Here is a 26,538-nt window from a genome sequence, read left to right as displayed (position 1 = left end):
CTTATGGCAACATCACTAATTAAAACAAACATGCTTACGTAAAAAATAAAGTTCATTTTACTCCAATTCTTTTAATATTTGCTTCTTAATTGTTTTTCTTCTTTATTATCTAATATTTGTTGGTGCGTTTTATGGAAGATTGTGATAATATATATATCAGGCTTTGGCAGTTGATACGAAACATTGATTTGATGCACATGGGATTTGTTGCCGAATTGAAACAAATGAAGACAGGGCATCACAAGACAGAGCCTTTAAGCCTAATGATAAACAAAAAACCCCTATAATATTGAGTTAGCCATCATATGATGCCTATATTCCACTTAGTTTAAAATGAAGTCATGCGTGACCGTTGTTTGTACAAACATCAGGGCTATAATCGTTTTTTAACCATCCTCCTGTTACTGCTCGTTGCTATTCATTAACTATGAATAGTACACACTCCCATATGTCCCCTCTTAAAGGCAGTGCAGCATGAAATGACTTTATATGTTCTTATATAACCACTTTGAAGCTGTAGCAATGAATGTTGTGATTTCTGTAACAATAGTGTGCAGACAGGGTCCCAGAATTGAAGAATTTAAGGCTTTATTTATAACATACCATTTTCTTTACAAACCATATAACAGTGGACTGCTTTACAATGAGAGACATTGCAATAAATACAGTTTGAGAATACAAGAGGAATAATATGAAAATATAGGTCATTTAATGGAACGAGGAAGTACGTCTGTCGAGTAAAAGTCAGCTTGGGTTTGGTCGTCTGATTAAAAGAAGGAAACTATCTAGTGATTACATGAAGTAAAAATAAAAGAAGGAATTCCAGTCTGACTGGACAGAGGCTGGATAAGATGAAGATAAAACATATCGTTCCTCTCACGTGGATCATCAGCCCAGTTTCAGTCCAGGAACACACACTGAATGCAGCAGCTTCACCTGATGCTACACCGCCAGCCCACAACGTTATCACTACCTCCATCATTTAAACATCTTTAAAAAAAAGTGGGTATTAAAAAAAGGGAATGCTCTTAAGCTTAAAACATCATCATCATCACTCTTGTCTCATTAATATATGCCACTACAGCTTCTCGCAGCCTTAAAAAAAAGGTGAAGAAGGAAAGCAACATTTCATTGTATGCTCCGAGAAGAAGGAAAAAAACATAGTGAGGATAGCAAAAGACTTGCTCTGTTGTGTGGTTTATAAAATACACTAGGTAATACTGATGTGGAGGTGGGGGTCTCCTCTAATAGTCAATGCCCTGGTCGGTGTAGTGGGGGCTGTATTCGTCCTGGTACGCTCCCTGGTACTCCTCCTCTGGGAACTCTGCCTGATAGTCACTGTCGCTGATCTCCGAGCCGTTGGTGCCGGTGCCCTGGCTGCCGTTGGCGTGGACCACGGGCTCTGTGGGGGGGGCGCAGTACTTGGGGTCGTACACCTGTCGGCCCAGACCATACACACTCATACCTCTCTGGGACGCCACCTTGTTGGTGCCCATCTGCAGGGAGATGGTGGAGTTGTCCATCGGCGGGTGCGCCGTCTTCTGGTCGTAGATGTCTCTGCGGGTCCCGGGGGCCGACATGCCCGCCTGAGGGTGGGGGGGGGAGCGGAAAGTTAACATGATGGCGGTGGAAATCATACACTGGTACTCAACGCCAGAGATGGCAAAAGTACACACATCCTTTACTCAAGTGGAAGTACAGACACTCGTGTTTAAAAATACTCTGGTAAAAGTAAAAGTACTGACTTCTTTACTCAAGTAAAAGTAAAGAGGGCTTTGAAATGTACTTAAGTAAAAAGTACCCATAACTACCAGCTGTTTTAAAGAGTACCTGACCTCCCTTTATATTAATAGAACAATAATGTCATTGTTAGCTAATGAATGTTTCCATGCTGAACAACGGCAACATGACAACGTTTTCATTGGTCCCTCTTCTTTAGAGAAGACCAGGAAATGATGGATACACGGATCGTGTTCAAATCAATAGGCACGCAATGACTCTAAATAATAATGATCACGCCACCAAACACAGATCAAAACTAAAGGAACCAGCCTGTTTGGGAAATGTAAGAAGTAGAAAGTACAGGTATTTGGGTTCAAAATGTAAGAAGTCAAAGTAAAAAGTCCTCAGAAAAATAAGTAGTGGAGTAAAGTACTGATACCAGAAAAATGTACTTAAGTAGAGTAACGAAGTATTTGTACTCCACTACTTCCCATCTCTGCTAAACACTCTGTTCTAATTGGACAAGTTCCAGGAAGTACATCTGTTTAAAGTTTTTTGAAGTGAGGGTTGTACTGTAAGTGATATTACCCGTGTCAACTTTGGCTGTTGTGCCAAAAACACATTAAACTTTTAAGCTGATCTGACTCCTGGGTGGATTTACACATTATTTTTCACTTATGGGAACAGCCTTGGCAGGGTCTGCTCTCTTTATGCCCTTCTAGTATTTAACCGTTTAAGTCTCCTCTCGGGATCTGTTGGAAATAAAAATATCTAATAAGAGAAGCATAAACAGAGGAGTGGGTTTCAACCTGGCTGGCTCCTTTGTTGGTTCCCATCTGCAGGCTGATGGTGGTCTGGTCGAAGGGTTTGTCCGTCTGGGTCTTTGGATCATACAGATGTCTCCTGGTGCCGTACGCAGTCATCCCTGCCTGACTCGCACACTTGTTTGTCCCCATCTGAGGACAAAGGAAGATAGGAAATCCCAATTATACATCAGCGTAAGTTGTTTTCCTTAAATGACATTTACCTCATGACACAACCTTTTATTTATTTTAATGCTTTAATTAGATTCCAATGGTTGCTTCACCGCAGTAGAAATAAGACTCTCTAGGGAAAAGGCAGCCTCTGTTTATTTCTCTGGAACTACAGTGGTTATATTTAAACTAAACACAAGCTCTCAGTTACATCCAGTTCATGAGTTGTCATAAGAATCCCCTTATCTCCAGTGAGAGTTACCTGCAGCCCGATGACGCACTGACCGGCCTTGATCTTCTCGTCATCAAAATGCCGGGTCTGTTTGTCTGCATATTTCACTCCGATATCAATCTTTGTGTCCGAACCTCTGGTCTTTGACTGGAAGAGAGAACATGCTCATCAAAGCCCTGACATGACATTAGATGTATTTCCTGCAACAATAGAAAATGTGTTCCTCAGCGGACAATGCCCCCCTGTCCTCACCATGCTGGCCAGCGCGAGCAGTGTGGTCTGGACTTGAGTCATGTTCCCACTTTCAAACAGGTCATTGGCCTCAAAGATGTCATTGGGCTTTAGGCCATAGGCCAGGATGGCTTTGATGAAATTCCCAAGGTTTTCCAGCTGCAATGGAAAAAAGAAAAAAAGAGGAAATGATGGGGGCTGGGTGTCCAACAAAACCAGGAGGAAGCAACAACAGCACAAATAAAGCAGAGAAAGCTTCATGAATGAGTCTGGAGCTCATGAGTGTCTTACCTTGTGCCAGTTCAGCTGTGAGTGGTTGATTTTCCTCACTGACTCAGGCTGCAGGTTATTAATCAGACTTAAGAGAAAGGAAAGCACAACATGAATCAGACGTAAAACCCCAGAGGATATCTCTTTTATCTGCCGTGCCATGTTTCTGTGGGATACTTACTTGCAGAGGATGACTCCGTCCTTCAAGCCTTTCGTGAAGTTCTCTCCAATGGGCATTTGTGTTCTCTCCTCAATCCAGAATCGGAGATCTTCTTCCTTTTGTGTGTCATATTTCTGAGCAATCTGAGAGAAAACACATCATGTTAAACCTGCTGCTGTGAAAGAGACTGTAGGTCTGATATAAATGTACTTTCACTCGTCAGTTGAGTAGTAAATAATCATGTAAAGATGATAGGGAGTACAAAGAAGTCAAACCACTCGATAGGTTGTATAATAAGTTGTAATATGAGATGCTTAGATCCACACAGGTATTGCATACACTGACACACATACCACAGGAACAATGGGACCCTTCATGAACATGAGGAAATGTCCCGTACACTGACTGGTTCACACAAAACATATCATAATAACAATACTCAGACTTTCCAACTATCATGGAATATAAATGGACTTGATTTGAGCTCATTAGAAGTCTCTTTCAAACTAAGACAAGAAACATGCATAAAAAAAACAAGCAATGACACAATTTACTTGAGTGTAATTTAGCTTTCAGTGATGTGTGAAACCTAAGAAGAAACAAAGAATGAACTACTCTTTTCTCATCTTGTTTTCTTTTTGACCGTTTCCACAATTGGAGGGACCGGTTTTTAACCTTTAACTGAAGCTCTTAATAGTCATTCTTCACACAGATAATCCTGTCACTTTTCCAGTTTACAACCACCCTGCCTTCGAAGAGAAACAGTCTGAAAGTGCCCATAGTCATGTACAACACAGAGCTCAGAGAGAGATATCAGGGAGAACAGGTAAATACTTAGATGTTATTGAAGTACACATTTGACTAAATACTGTTTCAGGTGTACCAAACCCTTAATCACACCCTCAGTTCCTCCACACTAGACGGACAAAGTGTTGCAATGAGAGAGATTTAATCCGTACAGTAATCCTCCCATCTCTAAACAGAGTTTAAGTGTTGGCTGACACAGAGTAAACATCCCACAGACTGCTCGTCCACAGCCGGGCGCAGAGTCCACTCAGTTTACACTCGGAGAAGAATCCCAGAGATAAAAACCATCTGAGGTTTCAGTGAGCCGCCACTATTTCACCGTGAAAACACTGAATGTATTGTTTACTCTTCAAAGTCACCTGCTCTAGTTTAAGGGCTGCAGAATTTGGAAAAAATAACTAATGGCGAATATTTTGACTGATATTTCAATTGAGATATGATTGAGGGACTCATCAGTTTATAGTTGGATGTTTTGTAAATAAAAAATAAATATGTTTAGTTTAGTCCGGAAAATACCATTTGTATACCGGGATATCTCCACAATGCTTCATTCAAAAAGTCTTTCAACACACATTTAGCCTTTAACAAACAGTGTGCTTCCTGTGATTTGACCATTGGACATTTTGATACATTTCGATTATTGTGCAGCTTTAATTCTTCTATAGTATTTGTTTCTTAGTGATGCGATTCCTCCAAAACACGAAATTTCTCATTCACATTTTCAAAATATTCCCTGTGTCCTGAATCAACTAGTTACTGATCTGCAGATTATGTTGCTTTTCAAACTGATTAACCACTCAATCTATGAAATGTCTGAAACAACAACAGCAGGTATCCAGCCCATGTTTCCATGTCCATATGTACACCTCTCTTCTTGTTCTGTCTTGCTATGCAGTTATCATACCACAGAAATATTTACCCCCCTGAAAATGTCAGCTGTCACCTGCAGAGCACATCGTTTTTCTGCATTATTACAGAGGACATATTGTATTGTGCTCATTCAGGTTCATATTTGTATTTAGTGTCTCTACCGTGACATGTCTCCATGCTTTAATGTTCAAAAAGCTCTTTATTTTCCTCATTTCTGCATAGACAATTACTGAAAGGAATAACCTATTGGCAAAGTTTTAGTTAGTTATATGACCTATAACATTGAGTGCATTGCACAGTCAGAAATGTGTCTTGCCGTCATGAAATGAAAACACAAATATGAATTTTTCTCATATCCTCTCTCCTCCTCCTGGCTCTCGTTAAAAGCCAAACAGGATGTTGTGCCCCAGTGAAAGGTTACATCTTCTCCACTACTCATAATATCAGAGGAGAGGAACCCCATTGAGGAGCCGAAGAGCTGGAATGATTAGAGAGGGGGAGTAATTCTCTCTTCACGACTCCCGGCAGTTAAGATTGCCAAAAACCTCTCAGGAAATAAAGGGGGAAAAAAGCAGGCATTGGAAAAAGGGATCCGATTCTTACGATGGAAACTGAGCTTCTGAGGGGAAAATCTGGAAGGGTGAAATGTGAGCCAGCTGGAATGGAAAATCCGACAAACCCCTGCGCCATTTCATCTCTGTTCCCAAAAGCATTTCCTGATGACAGCATGAAACTGCTCACATTTTTAAAAAAAGGGTTCAGAGCTACTGTTTAACACTCTCACAGGAATGAACAATCACAGTTATGTAGTCTGAACCAGTTTCAGTCAGGCATTCAGATAAGAACGGCTGATAGTATTGTGAAACATAACAAAACCATCCAACCACAGTGGTTAATCAGCATGAAGCTGCTTAGCATTTTGTCACATCATACACATGGCCGAGTCCTGAACCAAGGCTGAGCAAACAGAGCGGCAGCTATTCATTAATATATAACCATCCCGGCGCATGAAAAACTCCCAACATACCACAAAGTGTGGCGAGCGGAGCCGTGTCATCAAGTCAGAGTTTCACAAGAGAAGAATAGATCTGGCTGCTGCAACTACTCATTATTTCCTCCATCAATTCATCTGTCAGCGAATAATCAACCTTTTTTGGTTAATTATATAGTGTATACGATGCTATGCCCATCGCAATTACCCAAAACACAGGGTATCCTCTTCATACGTCTGGTCGTTTCCTCCCCAAGGAGCCAAAACTCAAAAGACATTCAGAGTAAACAGTAAATCATGATGGGACCAGATTGATTAGTAGGAGGACAAATGAACAACATACATAAGCCAACTAGATGGATACTCAGATTGCCAAGACCAGCCTGTATCCGCCCCAAAATGTTATGGCTTCTTTCCTGGCCAATGCTACACCCTTAAACCAAGTTTCATGGAAATCTGGCCAAAAGTCACTCCGTAATCTTGACAAACAAACCAACAAACCCAATCGCGGTTGAAAAAACAACAGTTGCTTTCAAAGGATTCCAGTCAAAGTCTAACCCAAAGATTTAGTAAAGATTATCATTTGGACATTTCAGCAAAACCTTTAACCTGCAGCAAACAGAAACCCCACTTTAGTCTACAACTTGTAGTTTCCAATTTGATGGTAGCCACATTGCTAATAGCAGTAATCTGTTAAACAATAATGTGTTTATCAAAGACTGAAGGCCACAGGCAAAGTGCAGTGTCTGGAACATTTTGCTCCACACAATCCTAACAGCAGAAAGAATCGAGAAAGCCTGCACCTAACAATTTTACTAAGTGGCTGTTCAGATGGAAAACAGGCCTGAAACAACGCTGACGGGTTTGCTTTATCAGGCCCTGTTGAGATATCAAATTAAAACTGGGAAGTCAAGTTGAAGAAATAGATCTATGAGGGTTGTAAAACGCCAAATAACTTCACAGAGGTTTATGAAACTACGAGACATGGTTATACTCTGGAAAGTGATCAAAACTGTTATAATGTAACCTTAAAATCTGCATAAACACAGCACTGACGACACCAAGTAATCCACCAGGAATGTGTTCTTGTGCAGTAAGTGGTTGGCCAGTTATAACAATGTTTGTAAAAGTTGAGCGTGGTTCAAACTTTTTGCCGGACAACCCTGAACTCAGCGTTTTTCAGCATCACCGGACTAGCTCCATTCATATAAGTGAGGACGGTGTACATGATAAATGTGTTATCTTTCTGGAGCTGAACAATAGCCTCAGGAAGGGAGTCTTTCCTGCGAGTCTAAATTGGAGACATCTCTCTGCTTGGGTAATCACAGGCTGCTCTCACAACACACTGATGTGCAGAACTCTGCTGTCAGCACATTACTCGAGAGCCTTCGCTATGACGACTGTGCTTCTTAGTCGGCAACACAGCACAGACAGACATTCATAAAACGGCAATGATTCATTCAATAGTCAATTAGATGATCCGTTTTTAGCCTCTCAAATTTGAAGATGTCCTGGTTTGAATCAAATTAGGGTGAATACATTTGGGTCTTTAGTCACAACAGGCGTCAACTTGCGATATCAGTTGAACATTTTATACATACATTAATCACATTAATCAACCACAATGCAAGTCTTGAAAAATAGGAAAAGATGGATCTCTAGTGCTTGAATACTATATGCAGTATTTTCAAATTCAACGTGTCTTGGTACACAAGGCACTTAACTGGTTACTTCACTGTATTTAAAGAAAAAATGTGAACTTGACTGATGACTAAAAAAAGACCTTCATAACCTAAATAAACTAACTAAGAATGAAGAAAATATTTAGGGTTGTCTTTGAAGATAACACTCAAAATGCTCTGACTTTTGTCCAACTGCACTTTGGCAAAAGGAACATATGGATGAGGTTGAATAAACATGATTAAAAACTATCAAGGACACAGGACGAAGACTAAATAGAAAATGAGTGATAGCATACAGTCTATTTAACCTCCAGATTGTGAAAGCTCCGTCACAAGAGTATCTATGCATTTCAGAGTGACGCAGGTTTGCTTTTTAATCAGTCCACTTTGAGATATTCCTCACATTGAGCGATAAATATGCTGATAAACCACAGAAAGATAGGCGTAGATTCGTCTGTCAGGAGGAGGTCTGTTTTCCAGGCTAACTGAGCTGTCATCAGTTACACCAGAGCTGTTTGACTTCTCCTCTCCAGCAGCTCTGCACACACTAACACAATCAATGTGTTTGCTGATAGGACCCGCCGGACGCCACCCACAGGCAAAACAAACAGACGCTCCAGGACGGGGGTGGGAGAGACGCTCAAGAATTCAGTCATATGCTACGGTTAGCGTTTCAAGACATTTTATATCAGCAAAGGGAAGGCATAAAAAATGGCTATAATGCTTTTCTCGGTGACCTAATAATATCCAATGTTAGATTTACCAGTTATTTTTTTATGGTAACCGCACAATTGAAAAAGGTAGTTTCATTCCATCGTGCCATAGCTTAATGGAGTGTCTTGCTGAAGACTTAGAGCATTGAGAAGACGGACAAAGTCAAATAAATACAAAATAACGATGGAAATAAAGTTATGTAGCATAGTTCCCATATCTGCCGTCTTCTCCTGTATCTGCTTCGCAAGATTAAGGGATTTACTTTCCAGTTTTGACAGAAATGTTTGAAGCTTTTAGCAGTCGATACAAACTGGCAGATCCTGATGTGTTACTCAGAGTTCACGACCCCAGTGAAAAGCTGTGATCTGAGCAGACACGCTGAGAAACTCACGGCAGAGAGTTGTTGCAAGACCAGTCAGACCTTTAGCAAACACCTCAAGTCAAGTGAGAGCTCTTGAAATAAAAAAGACAAGATAACCCGGAAAGCTCGAGAGTCTCTGGTTTCACTTTTCTTTGTACGCAAAGCACATAACTGCCTGTCTTTATGAGCCGGATTTAAAACAGGAAAAGGGAATAAAATATACAGAATAATGTAATAATTTTTAAATGTTCCATGAGGCCAGTTTCTTTTTCCAGTCACACAAAGGAAATCTATCTGCTTTCCATTTCCCCTGAAACATGAATGTGCTTCCAAAGCCTTTTATTGACTGATAAAATAATTCACTTTTATTGCACAATGGACCGGTTTTCTGTTTCCTGTTGTTTATAATATTCCTTCTACAGCTTATAAAGTGTCGATACTGATTCCAGTTCAGATCAAACAACTCTTTCTCTCCTATAAGCACCACGTTTAATATATTAACTGAGGCTGCATGTGATCTCTTTTTCCCACGTTTACAATATTTGCGAGTAGTGTTAGGTCACTATCGCAGAATGAGGTAACAGTGAGTGCTGTTTAAAGCTTTGGCCCTCTGATCAAAGTGTTTGTAATTTTGGCGTTACAAATTGGGTGTCTGTGGCGACACTCCCAGGAAAAATTACAAGAGGGCGATCTCTGGGACGTGAGATCCAAAAATATGCCAATGGCTTTTTATATTATTACTGGTTAACAAAAACAATATGGTAATCATTCACAACCTATGATTAGGTTTACAAGTTGAGGTAATAACTAGATAAATACAATCTGTATATGTTCATATTATAACCAGAATACCCTGTCGTGTACAAATCCACTTTACTTTCTGTATTTCCTACAGCGAGAAAGAGCACCACAGCTGACTTGTTTTTAATCCAAATGTTACCCAACTATAAAAACCCTGATGCTCACAGCAGAGTGGAAGTGAAAGGCGGTGGGCCGATGGATGGGGTCCTCATCGAGGGGTTTGTGCTGAAGGATTTCAGGAATGTGATGTATGCAGCTCGGAGCATGGGCTACTGATCACACCACTGCAATGGAACCCAGATGGGCCCCCGCCTGACATCCTCCTTTTATTTATGTGCACTCCCCGACAGAGGAGGTTTTTCTGCAATTAACTGGGTCTACGTGACTGCAGTTGACACATTACAGTCGGGTTTAGAATACACATACCTCCAAATGGAAAATGTAAAGAGGCCCTATTATGCTTTTGGGGGTTTTCCCTTTCCTGGAGTGTGCTATATAGGGTTTGTGTGCATGTAAATCGACTGCAACGGGTAAAATCACAAAGTTCCCTGTAACACTCGGCTTTGATTGGATAGAGCTCCAACACATTGTACATGATAGGTTAAGGGGCGGGACATCTCAAGTGGTTGACTAATTCAATTCCATAATCAACACTGTAATGCAAATCCCATCAGCACACAAGGTTAAAAGTTCACACCTAAACTCCATACCTCTGGAGGTCTGTGTTTACTGAAGTGACATGAAATTGTAGATCTCCAATCCAATCTGGGCATTTCTCCAGGAGCAGCTACTGAATGGACAAGTTGAAAAGTAACTTTGAACCTCAGCTTCAGGCCAACATGGACAAGATGTTCTTGAAGAGCGATTTCCATGCTGTTGTTTTGTCAAAAGTCAATGTTCTTTTGTCAGTAAAGATACATTTCCGCTCCCAAAAAGTTATGAAATGGATATAAAGTACAAAATAAAGTCAGCCGTCATACTGCCCACTTGATAAACGTGCTGGAAACTCTGGGAAAATACTAATGCAGCATTTTTTTGACCCAACTGAAATCAACAGCCATATTAAACTTTGACTGTTGTGTGTACAGTAGGGATGTCCAATTAAAGTTGCCTTAAGTCCCTGTGGTTGGATTGCATTGTGGTTTACTAACAGTTGTTTCTATTATTCTCCATTTAACAAGCTACTTACTGAACAATCCTTGGTAAGACACTGGTATTATGGAAAATCACCAGTTTTAGCATCATAGGCCAACAATAATCTATATGGAGGACTTGTCTTACCAAGTTTGCACAACTTCAAACTTCACTAAAATCAGATATGACGTTCCTTATGATGGATGACCAAACTGCTGCAGGTCAACACATTTCACAGCACTGTTAAACCAGTAGCCATCCATGTGTGCTGAAGTAATGGAAAAACATTTGGAAATTACAGGGAGCTTTAAAAATGGTGAGCGGCACATGTGATTTGTGGTTCATGATTGAAAACACTGTCCCTTTTTTAAAGTACTTATAAATAAACTTCTCCGTGTCACTATAATGCAACACATGCCATTAAAATGCACTAAAGTCAATGTGCAATGATTTTCTGATGATGTCATCCATTGGACATTTCCTACAACCCCCACCAGTCTGCATCCAGACAGACATCATTTATATCTCTTTATTTAAAAACTGACTCATTTTTGCAGTGTAGCCTCCTGTTGCACTGCTGCACACTTTCCTTTATTATCATACTTAATACCATAAAGCTACTAAAATACCATTAATGCTACGTGGCAATCTAACTTTAAAATAGTGCAATCATCAGACAACACATTGGAAATCAATACATGTCACATATGTATGCCAGGACCCAGACACTCGAGCCCCTCCCTTCACAAACAATTGGATTTCTATCATATCCCTTTAATTAAATAATGAAAAGTAATGTTAACAATGCAAACACACGGTGGGCAAAGTCAACAAAATAAGCTGTGACTGCAGTTTAAATTAAACCAATGCATAAACAAGGGTAAAAGGAGAGTTTTCCATAATTGAGGGGGGGATAAAGTTGCTTAATGTTTAACAAAATGTTTTACACGGTTTACTATAACGAACACACAACTTTAAACCGTTAAAGTCAAGGAGCTGCACTTTCACGCTGGACTTTTGTACTAAAATCTCAACTGTTGGATCACATTTCACATTTATTTCTCCTGCCTTTGTTAGTTTACCGTTTGAACGCATTCTTGACTTTTTATGTGCTGAAAAGAGCACCGAAATGTCTGGAAAATTCCCAAAGTTTAGGCAGCGTTCACCATTCGCCAATGCACATTAAACTGGCACTTAGTTGAATGGCTTTGTGCTCGGCGTGTTGCTTTTCTCCCGGAGAAAGAGCCAGCGTTAACGGGCAATGTGTTTATGGCTCAGGTCCAAAAAGTCTTTGTTAACTTCTCAAAGTGTCTGAGTAACCCCCCCCCTGAAACACAAAGGTAAATACTTACTTTGCTTCGCACTTCTGCAGATAATCCGTAGGACGGTCCTTTATTAAAATGTGTCATTTTCTTGTTCGTTTTTTCTTCTTGTAAACCCGAAAGAGTATCCTTAGCTACAGTGTAGCACAGATGCTGCTGTGGAGGACTCCTATAAGCTGCAGCTGCTTCTCTCTTGAACACGCAGACAGGAGGAAAGTATTCCGTGAGTTTCTCAGAGGAGAGGACCAGAGACTGAGCTTTCTGCAGCTCTCACTCACTGTGCAAAAAACTGCCCCAAATAATGGACGCGGCTCAGCAGCCAATCAGCGGGGCTGGTTTTGAATAGGCCCCTCCCCCTCCTGCTGCTCCTCAAGGATGGTTCATAGACTGTATCACACTACAGATTTTGAACTTGAATATAACTATTATCACTATCTGAAGTAAAAGTACTACTGATGCAGTATTATCTATTGAAGCCCATATATAAACTGAAATTAAATTACATTTTAAATTCATCCATTTGCAGTATTAAATTACCACATAATGATCTGAAAGTAAAAATGTAAATGCAACATCCAAGTTATATGTTCATATTCACCTATTTGTTTTGGCCTTCTATTACTATATTAAAATGAAACCTTTTATACATTTCATTTTAAAATCCTACCCAGCTGTACTGCGGAGCAGATTGAAATGTTAATTCCAATTTGATTATGAAAATGCATTATAAACACTGTGATCTGGTTTTCCATTGACGCAGTCATTTAGCAATCAGGAAACTAATGTTTAATTCTCTACAAGCTGCCCAATGATTCCTAAATCTACTTTGGAACAGACTAAATGGAAATAATTTAATTTAAATGGTTTGGCGTATCCATTTGAACTCCCATTAGCTGCAGCTGTGTTTACTCTTCTATGACTAAGCCTCTGTAGGAGTGAACCCTTTCATCAGGAACACTTATCTAGCTTTTTACAGATACTTATTGTACAGTTTGTAGTTTTTTTTATAGATTTTACAGTGTCACACCAACACCTACTTTATGAACTTGTTGGTCTTGCACATGTCACAGAGCCATCAGTTGCCCAGTTTTCACTCAATTAGAAACTCCAAAATCCAGTTTACTGATTCGCTATGGGCTAAAGTGATCCAGTATGAGTGGTCAGTGTGAACAAACAGAGAGGAGTTGTACTCTCCTACAGCTGGGTGTTTCTTCTCCAGATTCTCTGAGATCTATCCTATAAATAGCGCCAGAGTCAGTCCACTGACTCGGAAACTTTTGCTCCTTGTCTTCCCTCCTCCTATTCGGTTTAGTTCAACAAATCATCCCAGAACTCTTCCTGCCCAGTGGCTCCATCCAGGAACAGGAAACACAGCACAAAGAAAGAAAAACAGAGCGGTGACAATGCTTCGAACACCAAAAAGCGACATTTGAAACGATACCCCTTTCATGGACTCATTCAGTTACTAACATTTTTGAATTTGGGCATTCATTTGTCTCAGCTGATAGTACCCTATTGGATCACCTTTAAAATTAGCAACAGGGATGCTGCCTCTCAAATGTTATTTATAAAACATTCCCTGTACTGTAGTTCTCTTTGATGCCTCCTCCTCTCTGACCCGTGGTGTTACCCAAGGCTCCACCCTCGGCCTCCTGTTGTTTCACATGCTTCCACAGGCACTTATCACACAAAAGCACAACATTCATCATGCACAATTAAAAACCAACGAAGAAATAAAAAGTGCTTGACGTCCCAAAGCCCCTGATAACTAACAAATAATCTGAAATATTTTGTCTCCCTTTGTACAAATGTCCACCAAAAACCTTGGCAATATGTGACAGTGACCTATATTTTGAAAAACAAGTAACAGAAGTAGATAAATTATGTTTTCATCAACTAATAATCTTGGCCCAAGGTCTTTTTAGGTGCTTTTAACCACATTTAAAGGTCTTTGACGGCATATAGTGTTTGCTTAGCTGTCATTGAAACAGATTATCAATGGTATCAACAAGGCATTAACACAACTCAAAAGTAAAAAATAGCACATTTATTCACAAGCATTACAGCAAACATTACAATGCGTTTCATTATATTCATATGTAACAGATGTTTTCACACTATTCTCCCGAGGAAAATGGACTTGGGGTATTTGTCTCTCAGAGAGGACCACTGCACGAAGAAATAGTCTGATATTGGGTACAGGATTTTCCCCGTGAGCGACAGCGTCTGCACCCGACAAATGCTCTCCACATAAACTATCAGGACTTTCTTCATTCCCAGAATTCCTAGCAGGAGTGCTGCCACACACAGGGGAACGCAGGTCCCCGGGCCGTTACACAGCACCTGAAACAACAGACAGGGAGAGAGGAGGAGGGGATGAGCACATGTCCAGGAAGTGACACATATAGTCAGAGTTATATAAGCTACATAGAGATTTGGAGTCAGGTGACATATGCTGGGTAAAGGAACAATTGGATGATGTGTTTTCAAATCAATATATATGTAATCCCAGCGACAGACGGATTTAATTTATTCAAAGAAAATCACGTTTTTCTTGTTTTCCATGACAAAGAGAGGTGAAGGGTCCAATGTAGAAAACTGATATCCATACACTAATGTTTCCAAAGAACAGTGCATGTGGAACATATTTGGGTTTGGCTAAATATGCATTCATTTTTAATATGTTTATGTCTTTTGTAGATACTTACAAATGTTTTATCGTTTAAGATTTTTTCCAATCTGGCTCACAGTTCAGACATCTGTCTCTTTAAAGTATGATCAATGATAACTATTGCTTGAATTGGTTTTATCTGTATTAAACCGTGGCCATTATACCCATGACTAAAGCACAAGCGCTTACAATGGAAGTCAATATATCTGTTTTTTTTGTGTCTTAATGGTGTATCAGAGTCTCACAGCTACAGCAGTGACTACCACCAGCTGTGATGGAGGTCACAGGTAGACACTGATTTATTTGAGTCAGGAAAAAGCCTAAAGCTAGAGGAGCGGACAGGAAATGATGCATGTGTTAGTCGTTAGACCTTCGGAGAGTTGAGTAGTATGCTTTTAGCTTCACATGACAGAGCATGAACATGTACCATCCCTCAACACTTGAAGAAGTGTGGTCTGAAGTTTAAAAAGGCAAAAAAAACGAGAGCATGTGTATGAGTCAGTGAAGGCAGCTCAGTGAAACTCAAAGACTCAAAGAGGGGGAGGGGGCTGGATGAATAAGTGGCCTCAGGGTTGGAGGAAGCTGAGGGAGTTGAGGGAGTTTGGGTTTACAGGAAACCAGACGAAGCTGCTCTGGAGTCTGGAGAAACCATCACAGTCACAGAAATCATTCTCACAGCTCAACGACTGACAAGGAACAGTCACTTGACTGAACGAAATGCTTCATGTAGCAGCAGATGTGAGCATTAGGACTACAAACACTTCACTTTTTAACTCTCATTTAGGTGGTCAGTGCTGTGAAGTAAATAAAAGTGAAATATTCCAGAGTCTACCATAAACGTCAGCAGATTTCACCGCTTGATGTTAAGCTCCATCTGGCTGCAGTAAAAAGAACTCAGGCTAGTTAAGATTTCCATCTCCAGAGATTTCCATACACTTTCATAATCTGGTTATTGTCGGCTTTCTTAAAGTAGTTTCTAACAAAATAAATATGAGAAACACAGAGTTAACCCAGCAGAAGAAACCTGATTTCATGGCCAACATCATGGGATTGCAATGTTATTGGCAAATCGTCAATAGACTGCATTTTCCAGTCGTTCCACTGAAGCTGCTATACATATAAGTCGACATTCATCCATTCACAAGTTCATAGAGGCAGAGTCTCCCACACAAAGTGCCTCCACTGGTATCAACTAACTACATTTTTAGTCTTGTGACATCCCTATCTTATGTATTAATTAATTACTTCTGCTTCTATGTATTTAAATATGACTGTTTTTAAAGTTGTCTTTAATTTAATCAAGTGTCAGGTATCATATTACATCAAAAAATGCTTTCGTTTCATGCTATTCGAATAGATTAGATGTACTTTATTTATCTCAAATTGGTATTTATTTTGTCACAACAGCGTTACACAAGTTAAAAATGTAAAATGTTATGTAATGTAAAATACAAATAGAATAAATAGTATTCAAATGAACAGTAAATATGTACAAATCAACAGTAGAAAATATATAGTGTATACCAATGGAGTATCCAAAGAAAACACAATATAATATATACAAAATACGTTAGAATCTAACTTGCAATTCAATCTAAATGCAGTGAGGTAGTGCGAGTACAGATTACAACTGCTGAATTTCTTAATTTAAAAGACACTTCTGTGCAGAATCAGTGCGCATGAGAGCGACTGCAGGTTTACGGCGGGTCAAACCGCGCTGCCTTCACAAGAAATGGATCATTTCTGGGAGGACTGCCCTGGCACCAAGTCCCCGGCTTTGTTTGGAACCAGCCACCAAGAACCAGAAAGTTCTGTGGAGAGACGCTCACAAGTCTGCTCTCACAGCTCACATGGGCGTCCATAAACTCATTGTGCATTTCCTTCTCTATTTACAAAAGATCTACAGCCACATACACTTATCCCTACATTAGTCTACTTCTTTGATTGTTTCTAATGGAATGAGAAACAGAATGTGGCACTGATTACGTATTCTGGTTCAAAATTAGATGTTTATAAATCTGAAGCTTTTACAAAACAATCTATTAATGTGTAATTCAATGAGCATGACTATGTAATGTAATATCAGTTAAAAGATTATAAAAGCTATGCACATGAGAAGGAATGTTTTTGTGTTTGTATAAGTGACAGTTCATCTTCCTTGTTGAGAAAGATACCTGCATTCTATAATACTATAACAAAGAAGACCTAAGAAATGTAAAGGTATTGTGCCTGGTGTGCCACAACTACACGAGATGGGTCCAAATACTTTTTTTTTTTCTATAGTATATTTTTGCAACATTCCTATGAACATAAGTCTACTTCATTGAATGGCATTCGGCACTGATTAACTTTTATGTTGTTAAATGAGCTATTAATAAGACTGATGTCGGGTAATTCAATGAGCATGAACACGTTGTACAATATTTGTCAAATGATAGCACTGTACATGAATGAGAATGTCTCAGTGTTAGTTTGTTATCTGCATATTATGACCATATAGGTTCAATCTTAAAGCCAAGGCTCCAGATTAAAGGCCTGAAATAGTAGAAGGAATGCTTCAAGTGTCTGAGTGATATTTCTGTGTGATAACAGCTCCCGTCTGCTCTCTGTCTGCACTCACCACGTCAGGTCTGAGTCTGAACACCAGAGGAAGGGAGAAGCGCAGGGCGTGCAGGGTGCTGAGAACTGAGGAGCTCCAGGACTGAAGCACCTCCCGGCTGCGTGGGATCCGACAGATGGAGAACTGGGGAACAAGGGCACATGACGTCACCATTTGCATGTTGAATTTGGGTAAAACTGGCTCATATCACAGAAAATGAGTGTAGGAATATATATTATTCCAATGAATGTACGGCAATACTGAATATTCTTTCTCATCATAGCATTTTCCTAATGGGTATTCAGATATGCATAAAGCAGGTATTCATTTAGTGTGTTCAGTGGATAGTGTGCTGGACTTCGAATCAGAGTTCGAGTCCCACTGCAGTCAGCATGTCGTTGTGTCCCTGGGCAAGACACTTCACCTCAAATTGCTTTTGTGGGGATTGTCCACAGTACTGAATGTATGTAAGTCGCTTTGGATAAAAGCTTCTAACAAGTAACATGTAATGTAATATGTATCCCTGGCTCAAATGATGTCAAAAGTATAAGAAAAGCACAAATAAAGAGCGTACTTCTGCCACCTGCTGGTGAGTACTAACACTCCACAGAGAGTCCCAGAAGATGCTGTATTTGAATCACTTCATAAGCAAAGACTGACATTTGTCCAGGGCTGGGGATGGCCTTAGTTAAGTCAATACTAATTAGGTCATCCAAAAGCTAACTGTCAAAGATGATACATTTGTGCAAATCATTTAGAACTGTTACTAACACTTTGGTTTTCTTCAAAGGGGACAGGATGTTCTAATTTGCTTGATATGTCTGAGCAGATCATATTGGAGGAGACATTTCAGGAGTGAGTCTTGACATAGTTAGGGACATGGACCGAATGTCCTCCTACTGACAGCTGTGTACCTGTGACTCAGAGTCAGAGTTCTGTTTAGAGCTTTCGAAGGAGCAGATTTTCTCCTCACTCATCCTGTCAGTGTCGGCGATAACATAGTGTCGAGGTGTGTATCCTGCAGAGAGGGACTCCATCAGCCGCAGGATCTCTGTGGTGTGACCACCTGGAAAACAAACAACACACACTGTCAACACATCATACACACATGATGGAGAGGAGCAGCATAGGACTTAGTTGGAAAATGTTGGCAAGACCATCCTTAGTATATTTAATAAACTTGTATAATATTATATATCTCCAGATGTAGTATAACAGTGGCAACATACACATAAAACACCCTAATAATTTAGGTCTGTTTATCATGTTTTGATCCAGCTCCATTTGTTCTAATGAAGATGGTTATTAGTATAACACTACAGTTATATTTAATGTGATGTAGTGTGTCTGTTATCAATATTACAACCAGAGTTATATTACATATCAGAAACAATAAGCAAAACCACTCTCAAAGTTGTTTTTGGAATTTTGTGATTTGTTGTGGTTGTTTTTTTAAATAGCTTCTTATAAGTTTAGGGATGGAATGTTTACCTGTTGATCAAGCTTGTTCGTATTAATGGTAAATACTGTCTGTACAAATATTAGTAGGGCAGGAAAATATTTATTTAAAAAAAGTTCCACCCCCATTTTTACTGATAACTTGGCACAGTCCAGTGCAGTAACGCTACGTGTTGTTAGCGCTGATGCTAAGGAAGTAAGTTAACTGTTAACGAACTTTAAAACGTTGTCTACCTGTTCGCCCTTATGCACTAATGAATATCTAAAAGGTTGGCAAGTACAACACATGTCTTTAATCATAACTGAGGTACAAGTTAAGCTTTTGACGGCTACTCTTCTCTGCAGATAGCCTACCTGAGGAACTGTATGTAAGTTAATATCATTATCGTTACCTGACCCTGCTACGACCAGAACAGCGACCGGACCTTTGGCTCCAGGCTTAGAGCTTGATCCAGTCTTTACAATATAATATAAACGGATAATAAATAATAAACACATAAGTCCAACAGCATACACGGCTCCTTCCAGGAACGCCATGACAGCTACGGCAGCTCCGGAGGACCAAAAATGACCAAAACACATGGAATTTGGTTTTTGATCCCTGAGTTCAGAATGTCAGGCACCTCCCTCTCAAGCTGAGTAGATTGTAGGATTGTATCACTGCTAAACGGTTTTACTTATTATATTTGCAAGTGTTGACACTCAACTTGCCATGTTGACAATTAATGTTCCTCCTGGGATTACCTAATAACAAGTAGGCTATTGTTTATGTTTGTAAAACTACACGTGGTCAGTGTTTATCTGCTGCTGGCCTCTCTAGCCCTGATGCACCATCACTGGTAGAACATCTTCAGGAGCCAATAGGACACATTTCAGGATCTGAGTCTCAGTTTAATAATGAAGCATGCAAAGCCTATTACAAATTGGCCTCTTACAACCAAAATGTTTAAAAGGAAATAAAATATGCTTCACCCTTCTTGTTCTATTTAAGGATGAATGCTGGTGTCTACTTTGGTTGCATCTGTACTGCCTGCCATTGACTTGAAGTGTGGAGAGCACACATTGTTCACAAATGGTGCATTAACCCTTCTCTTGCGTTTCGGGTCAACCGAGTGACTTTGTTTTTGATCATAAATATTGTGTTTTTCATCCAATTGCCTCAAGACCTTATCTTATCCTCCACACTCGGCCTCTGAACAATATACAATTGATGATCACCACTTGCATTGATTTTTTAGTGATTTATTCAACAGTGAATTGATCGCCATAGGAAATGAATGGGTATGAGTGTATTATGTTCATCCTGCAGATGGAAAACATCTCCACACACACACACACACACACACACACACACACACACACACACACACACACACACACACACACACACAGTTACGGGAACCTCTCACTTTCTCGCGCTGTATGATGCAATGTCATACCTTCTCACAGGTGCGAGCTCTGTGCCCCTCGAGAAAGAAAAACCTCTCACTTTCTCGCACTAAATGCCCCTCCATTACTATCTCTCATGCAGTTATATTTGTGCCTTGCTCACATTTGACTCATTGACACAATGAGTAGGCGACCGATTCGATTTTCTGTCAGAGAGGCTCTGGACAAATGTTTTGAACCGGATGAAGAGGAGATTGAACCAGACATAGAGGACGATGTCTCAGAAATGGAAGACAACAGCGATCCAGACTATGAGCCTGTCCAACAGTCAACAGACCAGGAAGAGGCCCCTGAGGGAGAGGCCCCTGAGGTAGAGGCCCCTGAGGGAGAGGAGCCCTGAATATTTATTTTTTCTCTAAATGTTAATTGAGGAAAACAGTATCAGTGTCTTATTTTATATTCATCACAGTGAATGCAGTGAATGCTGAACTTGATGGGCCCACCGGTGGGTCCGGACCATATACTGTAGTTGAAAGTACACAATGAAACACTGACTTGCTTGTATCAAATCAATACATCCCATACATCATTGGAACGGGAATAATTTCAGCTACAACACCAACTAAAGCATTTCCATCTCCAGTAAACACAGCCTACATGGCAAGCATTTTTATAATATACAGTAATGTACAGTAAGCACTATCTTTGAACTTACTGCAAAATTATAACATGAAATTCACCCCTGGTGTCATTATGTCTGCCACCCCTTGATTCTACTTGCTTTGACTGTTCAAATGAGATGTCAACTATCAAAATTGGATAAGGGGTTCCAGAGATATCACTGTGCAAAACACACCGGTCAAAATAGTATGGGAAGGGGGGTATGACCTAACGCAAGAGAAGGGTTAAATAGCTCATAAAGTCACCATACACATGTCATTGAGAGCATGTTTTGTGTTTAGTTCAATGTTCAGTAGAAATTATGTTTTTCCTTTAAACTTTCCTTTTGTACAAAGAGGCTATACTGAAATATGCTGAAATGCGGTACTTGGCACACTCCAAGCTCAACTTATTTACTACAGGTAATATTTATCACGAAATTCGACAACGTCATTGCAGCAAGCTCTACTGGCTATGATAAAAATAAACTCCAGACGCGTTATTTTCAGATAAAAGACTGCCGTCTTCGGTTTTTCCCACGGGACATGAACGCAGCATGTGTTCAGACAGCGGAGGCTGAGCAGCATCAGGATGGGCGGCTAGCATCTGTGTGAGTCTCGGCTTTAACGGCAGCATCCTGAGCAGCTTCATGACAGGTGGGTAACACACCATCATCACATCATACAGTGTATGCAGTCTCACTGTGCACGTGCATGGTATATGTGCCTGTTGTCATCAGTGTGTGTGTGTGTGTGTTGTGCGACTGCATGGCAGAACGGCAGCGGTCGTGATGCAACGCTACAGGTGCACGGGGGCTGTCTACACACACAGACACACACGCACACACACACACACACGACCTTGTCCTTCAGATGATCAGTGTGTGTGCAGACAGAAGGTCATCAGGAGAGGCAGCTTGTCCCGGCGGACGATGTCCTCTGATTGGTTATCACCGATCTCATTCAGCAGATGATGGGTTTCATTGATGGACACAGCAGCCCGCCTGTTTTTGACTTGTGCAACATGGCAACCCAAAATGTTTTCCTATTAACGACATGCCTACGTGATCAATAGCATTTTTCAATAAATTATTAACTATAAATGAAGCTGTTCATTTCAACTAATGAACCAGAATTTGGCACCACTAATATATTTATTTAACAAAAAGCACATTTAAGCTCCAGATCATACTAAGTGGACCTTGTGTGGTGCGTCTTTGCCAAATTCTGTTCTAAAGGTAATCAAAATAAAATTTGTGTTGACACTTAAAACTCAATCTGGATTAAGTTTTAAGTGTCAACACAAATCTTATTTTGATTTTCAGTTGACACAATTGACTACAATCGATGCAATCAAATGCTGTTTATACATGGTCATTCTACCTGTAATGATGCATGGGATTTAGCCCCTCTTTTACTTTGCTCTTTCCTCCCTTAGACCCACTGAAATCCTCCTAAGCAGAACACCACAGAAGAAGACAGGGAGGCAGGATGGACTCCTTCTCCATGATGGGCAGCAGCAGGAGCCCTGTGTTCTTCACAGCTCCGTCCTCTCACCACCACCTCCAACACACACAGGCCTGTTTCCTGCCCAACGGCACCAAGAGTGGAGACGCAGAGTCTTCCCGGCCCACGGTGGCCATCCTGGGCTCCGGGGACTTCTCCAAGTGCCTGACCATCCGCCTGCTGCGCTGCGGCTTCCATGTGGTGGTGGGCAGCCGACACCCCAAACTGGCAGCGCAGTCCCTTCCTCACGTGGTGGACGTGACACACCATGAGGACGCTGTGGGGAAGTCCAACATCGTGTTCCTGGCAATCCGTCGTGAGCACTACTCTGTGCTGTGGGACCTCAAACACCTACTGGAAGGTAGATACTTACACATATACACACTTAGAGCACTGTCATAAAAATGCATTACAGCATTAAATCATGCATTCTAATCTTTCGTAGAAATTATCCGGACTGACAAAAGTGGAAAATAATATAAACACATGTTCTTTTTATTGATCATATCAGTCTTACAAAGAGGAACTTCAATGTTGTTGCTAATGTTGTGTAAAACAATAATTCTACGAGAAGTCTGGAGGTCCCTTCTAGATATCCGATACTCCAGGAGGGTGTCTTGCATTATTAAGTTTAACTACAGAAATCCTGTGTGTGTGTCTTGCCGTGCAGGAAAGATCCTGGTGGATGTGAGCAACAACAGGAGGGTGAACCAGTACCCCGAGTCCAACGCTGAGTATCTGGCTTCACTGATGCCAGGCTCCATCACCGTCAAAGGCTTCAACGTCATCTCAGCCTGGGCCATGCAGATGAGCTGCCCCAAAGACGCCAGCACACAGGTAACATAAACACATTCAATTCTTTGAACAAACAACAAACCTAACACAAGGTCCATTTACAAGATGTTTCTGCAGATTTCACTGGGTTTTCACCATCTTGTTCATATGTAACCAAGATGGCTCGGTTATGATTATTGGACAGAACAGCCTGAGTTCATTTCAAGGCCAACAGGCATCTTGATTCAGGATCTGTGTCTTGGGTTATCGAAGGAGACAGAAACCAGCATACTGCATGCAACAGAGACAATGGCAGTTCAATCTGCCTTGCTGGCTATTTGAAGCATTCATTTTGATCGAATTCAGGCACAGATTATAAAAAAGCCCTCACATTCAGAGCAAATTAATTCCTATAGAGGGAACTCACAACAATAGAGCTGCCCGCTTCTGAAATAATCTCCCAGCCAGTCAGCTATCATGGTTAGGATTATAAAATTACAGGGCAGCACTTCAGATGTGCAAGTAAGAAGCTTCTCAATTAAATGCATGAGTTTCATGGAGAACCCTTGCAATCAGATATAATGCAAGAGAAGAGACTATTATTTCAGGATTTAGCAGGGGAGAAGAAATTGGAGTGAATAGATGTGCGAGAGGACAGGTGCAAAGACTAGTGTGTGGATTAAGGGTTATAAATGATAAAATAACTATTCTACACAATCGCAGGTATACACTCATAGTTCATGATACTATTAATCAGTTTGACATTCAATTCTATAGGTGATTATGTCGTCATCTTCCTTCTTGTCTTCACTGTATGTCCAACCTCTAGGTGTACATCTGCAGTGACTCGGTGGAGGCTCGCAAGGCGATCATGGAGTTAGCCCGCCAGCTCCACTTCCTGCCGGTGGATATGGGCTCCCTGTCTTCCTCTCGGGACATTGAGAACATTCCCATACGGTTATTCCCCGGCTGGAAGGGCCCCGTGCTCGCCGCCGTCGCCCTCTCCATCTTCTTTTTCGCCTACTCATTTGTACGAGACATCATCCACCCGTATGTGAAACACAAGCAGAGTGACTTCTACAAGATCCCCATAGAGATGGTGAACCGGACTCTGCCCACTGTGGCCATCACGCTGCTGGCGCTGGTGTACCTGGCGGGCCAGCTGGCCGCCGCCCACCAGCTGTACTACGGCACCAAGTACAGACACTTCCCCCACTGGCTGGAGGGCTGGCTGCAGAGCAGGAAGCAGCTGGGCCTGCTCAGCTTCTTCCTGGCTGCCGTGCACGTGGTCTACAGCCTGTGTCTGCCCATGAGGCGGTCTGAGAGGTACCTGATGCTCAACACCGCCTACCAGCAGGTCAGTGGGGGTGCTCAGAGTGATATGCTCCAGTGAAACAAGAAGATTTGTATCAATGTCTTGTCTTTGCTTTGATTAAAGCGGTCCTATTATGCTTTTGGGGTTTTCCCTTTCCTGTAGTGTGTTATATAGGTTTTTGTGCATGTAAATAGTCTGCAAAGGCTAAAATCCCTGTGTTCCCTCCAAAGAGAGTTTGGAGAGCCATAAACCATAATTAAAAGATGATAATAGTGATTGATTTCATCCCAAGCCTCCTCTGTGTGTGCAGGTCCACGCTAATGTGGAGAACGCGTGGAACGAGGAGGAGGTGTGGAGGGTGGAGATGTACGTTTCCTTCGGGATCATGAGCCTCGGGCTGCTGTCGCTCCTCGCCATCACCTCCATCCCCTCCGTCCACAGCACGCTCAACTGGAGGGAGTTCAGCTTCATACAGGTACAACACGAAACAGGGGTGATGCTTGGAGAAACTTATTGTCAGGCAAATTCTCGGGTCATAAGGGGTCCTTTTCTATGATTTCTAAGCAGTAGAAATCTTCAGTAGAAGAAATGTTTGGGCTAGAATTTCCCTCTGCTTCATTAGTAATGGATATTGCAGAATGTATGCCATGTGGGGTGTTGTACAGTGTAGGGGGGGTCAGCAGGAAGAGTAGTAACAGTGTATGGTGGATTTGAAGTTTGTCACATGGAAATAATCTGAATCAGAATATTTTCATATCTTGGGTTTTGTGGCCGTTGCTAAAAATATAAAGAAAAAAGTATACGAGGTGTGTGTCTGGCTCTCCTCTCTTTGTGAATGAATCCCAGCAGTTGTTGCTGTATATCCCATAATGAGTGTTCCTGTCTTTACTCCAGTCCACGCTGGGCTACATCGCTCTGCTCATCGCGACCCTGCACGGCCTGCTGTTCGGCTGGAAGAAAGCCTTCGAGGAGGACGCCTACCGCTTCTACCTGCCCCCCAGCTTCATGGTGGCCCTGGCCCTGCCCGTGTGTGTGATTCTGGGGAAGGTACTCATGCTGCTCCCCTGCGTCGGCCGCAAGCTGCACCAGATCCGCCGCGGCATGGACAGCAGTCAGAACCGCTGCCAGCGCCTGGAGCCCGTGGGCTCGGCTGCACACGTCTCTCCGGAGAGAGTCACCATCATGTGAGCTCTCCCACATACACTGCCATATCTAACTGTTGTATGTGAACACATTCACATGATCCAAATGGTATTCTTTGTTCCTGTGATCAGTTTTGCCGTCTGTGAATCGTGTTCTTAGTAGCTGTTCATTATAACTGCCCTTGTGGGACTGTTATGTTACAGTTTGTCCATCTAAATGGTAAAATGGAATATCTTGTCAATATTTCTTTAACACTTTGTTCCTGTCCGTGTGTTCTGGCAGACATTACACTGAGGTACATTGTTTACTTTAAAGGAAAATTCAATACATTTTATAAGTTCTGCTCGGCCTGTTAAAACATCAGAATCTTCTAGTCTTCTTTCAAAGTAAAAAAAAACAAAACATGATAATGCAGCATAAGTCTCATTCAGAATCATTCAAATATTACACGATGAGTCCATCAACTGAGTGTGTTTAATCAAGTTTAATGAGCTGCTATGTTCATAACTTTTAATACGTCTTACAGTCAAAAACCTTGACTTATGTTTAAACACTTTTGAGTTTTGTATACAGGAGTTTCAAGGTAACTTTGTTTAAAATCTGAGCTAAATAACTAGTCATGTTTACCCATAATTCCCTTCCTTAAGCACCAAATCAGTCAATGGCAAGCTTCCCAACGGTGACGTGTCATGGTTACACAGGTTTAAGTGTTACTTTACTAGATTGTGTTGCCATAAATAATCATTCCTAAAG

General features: G+C 41.1%; 3 protein-coding genes across 4 annotated transcripts; 1 reads left to right on the top strand and 2 right to left on the bottom strand.

Annotated features, from left to right (window-relative positions):
- Window positions 1–571: 571 nt before the first annotated feature.
- Window positions 572–12,534, bottom strand: cnn3a (calponin 3, acidic a). Its single transcript, XM_034149601.1, has 7 exons — window positions 12,302–12,534; window positions 3,611–3,732; window positions 3,451–3,517; window positions 3,181–3,318; window positions 2,959–3,075; window positions 2,532–2,678; window positions 572–1,586 (listed from the first exon to the last, which is right to left on the bottom strand). Exons 1-7 carry the CDS (start codon window positions 12,356–12,358, stop codon window positions 1,245–1,247), a joined length of 990 nt encoding a protein of 329 aa, XP_034005492.1. The 5' UTR covers window positions 12,359–12,534; the 3' UTR covers window positions 572–1,244.
- Window positions 12,535–14,303: 1,769 nt separating this feature from the next.
- Window positions 14,304–19,567, bottom strand: alg14 (ALG14 UDP-N-acetylglucosaminyltransferase subunit). Its single transcript, XM_034147451.1, has 4 exons — window positions 19,392–19,567; window positions 18,456–18,607; window positions 17,563–17,685; window positions 14,304–14,614 (listed from the first exon to the last, which is right to left on the bottom strand). The coding sequence occupies exons 1-4, from the start codon at window positions 19,534–19,536 to the stop codon at window positions 14,384–14,386; spliced, it is 651 nt and encodes a 216-aa protein (XP_034003342.1). The 5' UTR covers window positions 19,537–19,567; the 3' UTR covers window positions 14,304–14,383.
- steap2 (STEAP family member 2, metalloreductase) lies at window positions 19,249–26,436 on the top strand. 2 transcript variants are annotated; one of them, XM_034147403.1, is made up of 7 exons: window positions 19,249–19,367; window positions 21,558–21,704; window positions 22,486–22,914; window positions 23,224–23,390; window positions 24,157–24,684; window positions 24,953–25,117; window positions 25,537–25,830. In XM_034147403.1, exons 3-7 carry the CDS (start codon window positions 22,539–22,541, stop codon window positions 25,828–25,830), a joined length of 1,530 nt encoding a protein of 509 aa, XP_034003294.1. In that variant the 5' UTR covers window positions 19,249–19,367; window positions 21,558–21,704; window positions 22,486–22,538. The 2 variants fall into 2 exon arrangements, with proteins under 2 accessions (XP_034003294.1, XP_034003303.1); XM_034147412.1 differs by lacking the exons at window positions 19,249–19,367; window positions 21,558–21,704 and having other exon boundaries at window positions 22,539–22,914; window positions 25,537–26,436.
- Window positions 26,437–26,538: the final 102 nt, after the last annotated feature.

The sequence above is a fragment of the Trematomus bernacchii genome, unplaced genomic scaffold, assembly GCF_902827165.1.
Source record: "Trematomus bernacchii unplaced genomic scaffold, fTreBer1.1, whole genome shotgun sequence".
Lineage (NCBI taxonomy): Eukaryota > Metazoa > Chordata > Actinopteri > Perciformes > Nototheniidae > Trematomus > Trematomus bernacchii.
This window is presented reverse-complemented; position numbering and strand designations above follow the sequence as displayed.

Bases quoted from the DNA above. Each gene is read 5' to 3' on its own strand.
- cnn3a (XM_034149601.1), bottom strand. From the start codon at position 12,358: ATGACACATTTTAATAAAGGACCGTCCTACGGATTATCTGCAGAAGTG. The intron at 3,076-3,180 runs GTGAGGACAGGG...TCTCTCTTCCAG, and splicing joins TGCTCGCGCTGGCCAGCATG to TCAAAGACCAGAGGTTCGGA. The intron at 1,587-2,531 runs GTTGAAACCCAC...CCCCACCCTCAG, and splicing joins CCAACAAAGGAGCCAGCCAG to GCGGGCATGTCGGCCCCCGG.
- alg14 (XM_034147451.1), bottom strand. From the start codon at position 19,536: ATGGCGTTCCTGGAAGGAGCCGTGTATGCTGTTGGACTTATGTGTTTA. The intron at 18,608-19,391 runs GTAACGATAATG...TTTGTTTTCCAG, and splicing joins TCTGGTCGTAGCAGGGTCAG to GTGGTCACACCACAGAGATC. The intron at 17,686-18,455 runs GTACACAGCTGT...CTTGTTCCCCAG, and splicing joins ACTCTGACTCTGAGTCACAG to TTCTCCATCTGTCGGATCCC.
- steap2 (XM_034147412.1), top strand. From the start codon at position 22,539: ATGGACTCCTTCTCCATGATGGGCAGCAGCAGGAGCCCTGTGTTCTTC. The intron at 22,915-23,223 runs GTAGATACTTAC...CTTGCCGTGCAG, and splicing joins CCTCAAACACCTACTGGAAG to GAAAGATCCTGGTGGATGTG. The intron at 25,118-25,536 runs GTACAACACGAA...TCTTTACTCCAG, and splicing joins GGGAGTTCAGCTTCATACAG to TCCACGCTGGGCTACATCGC.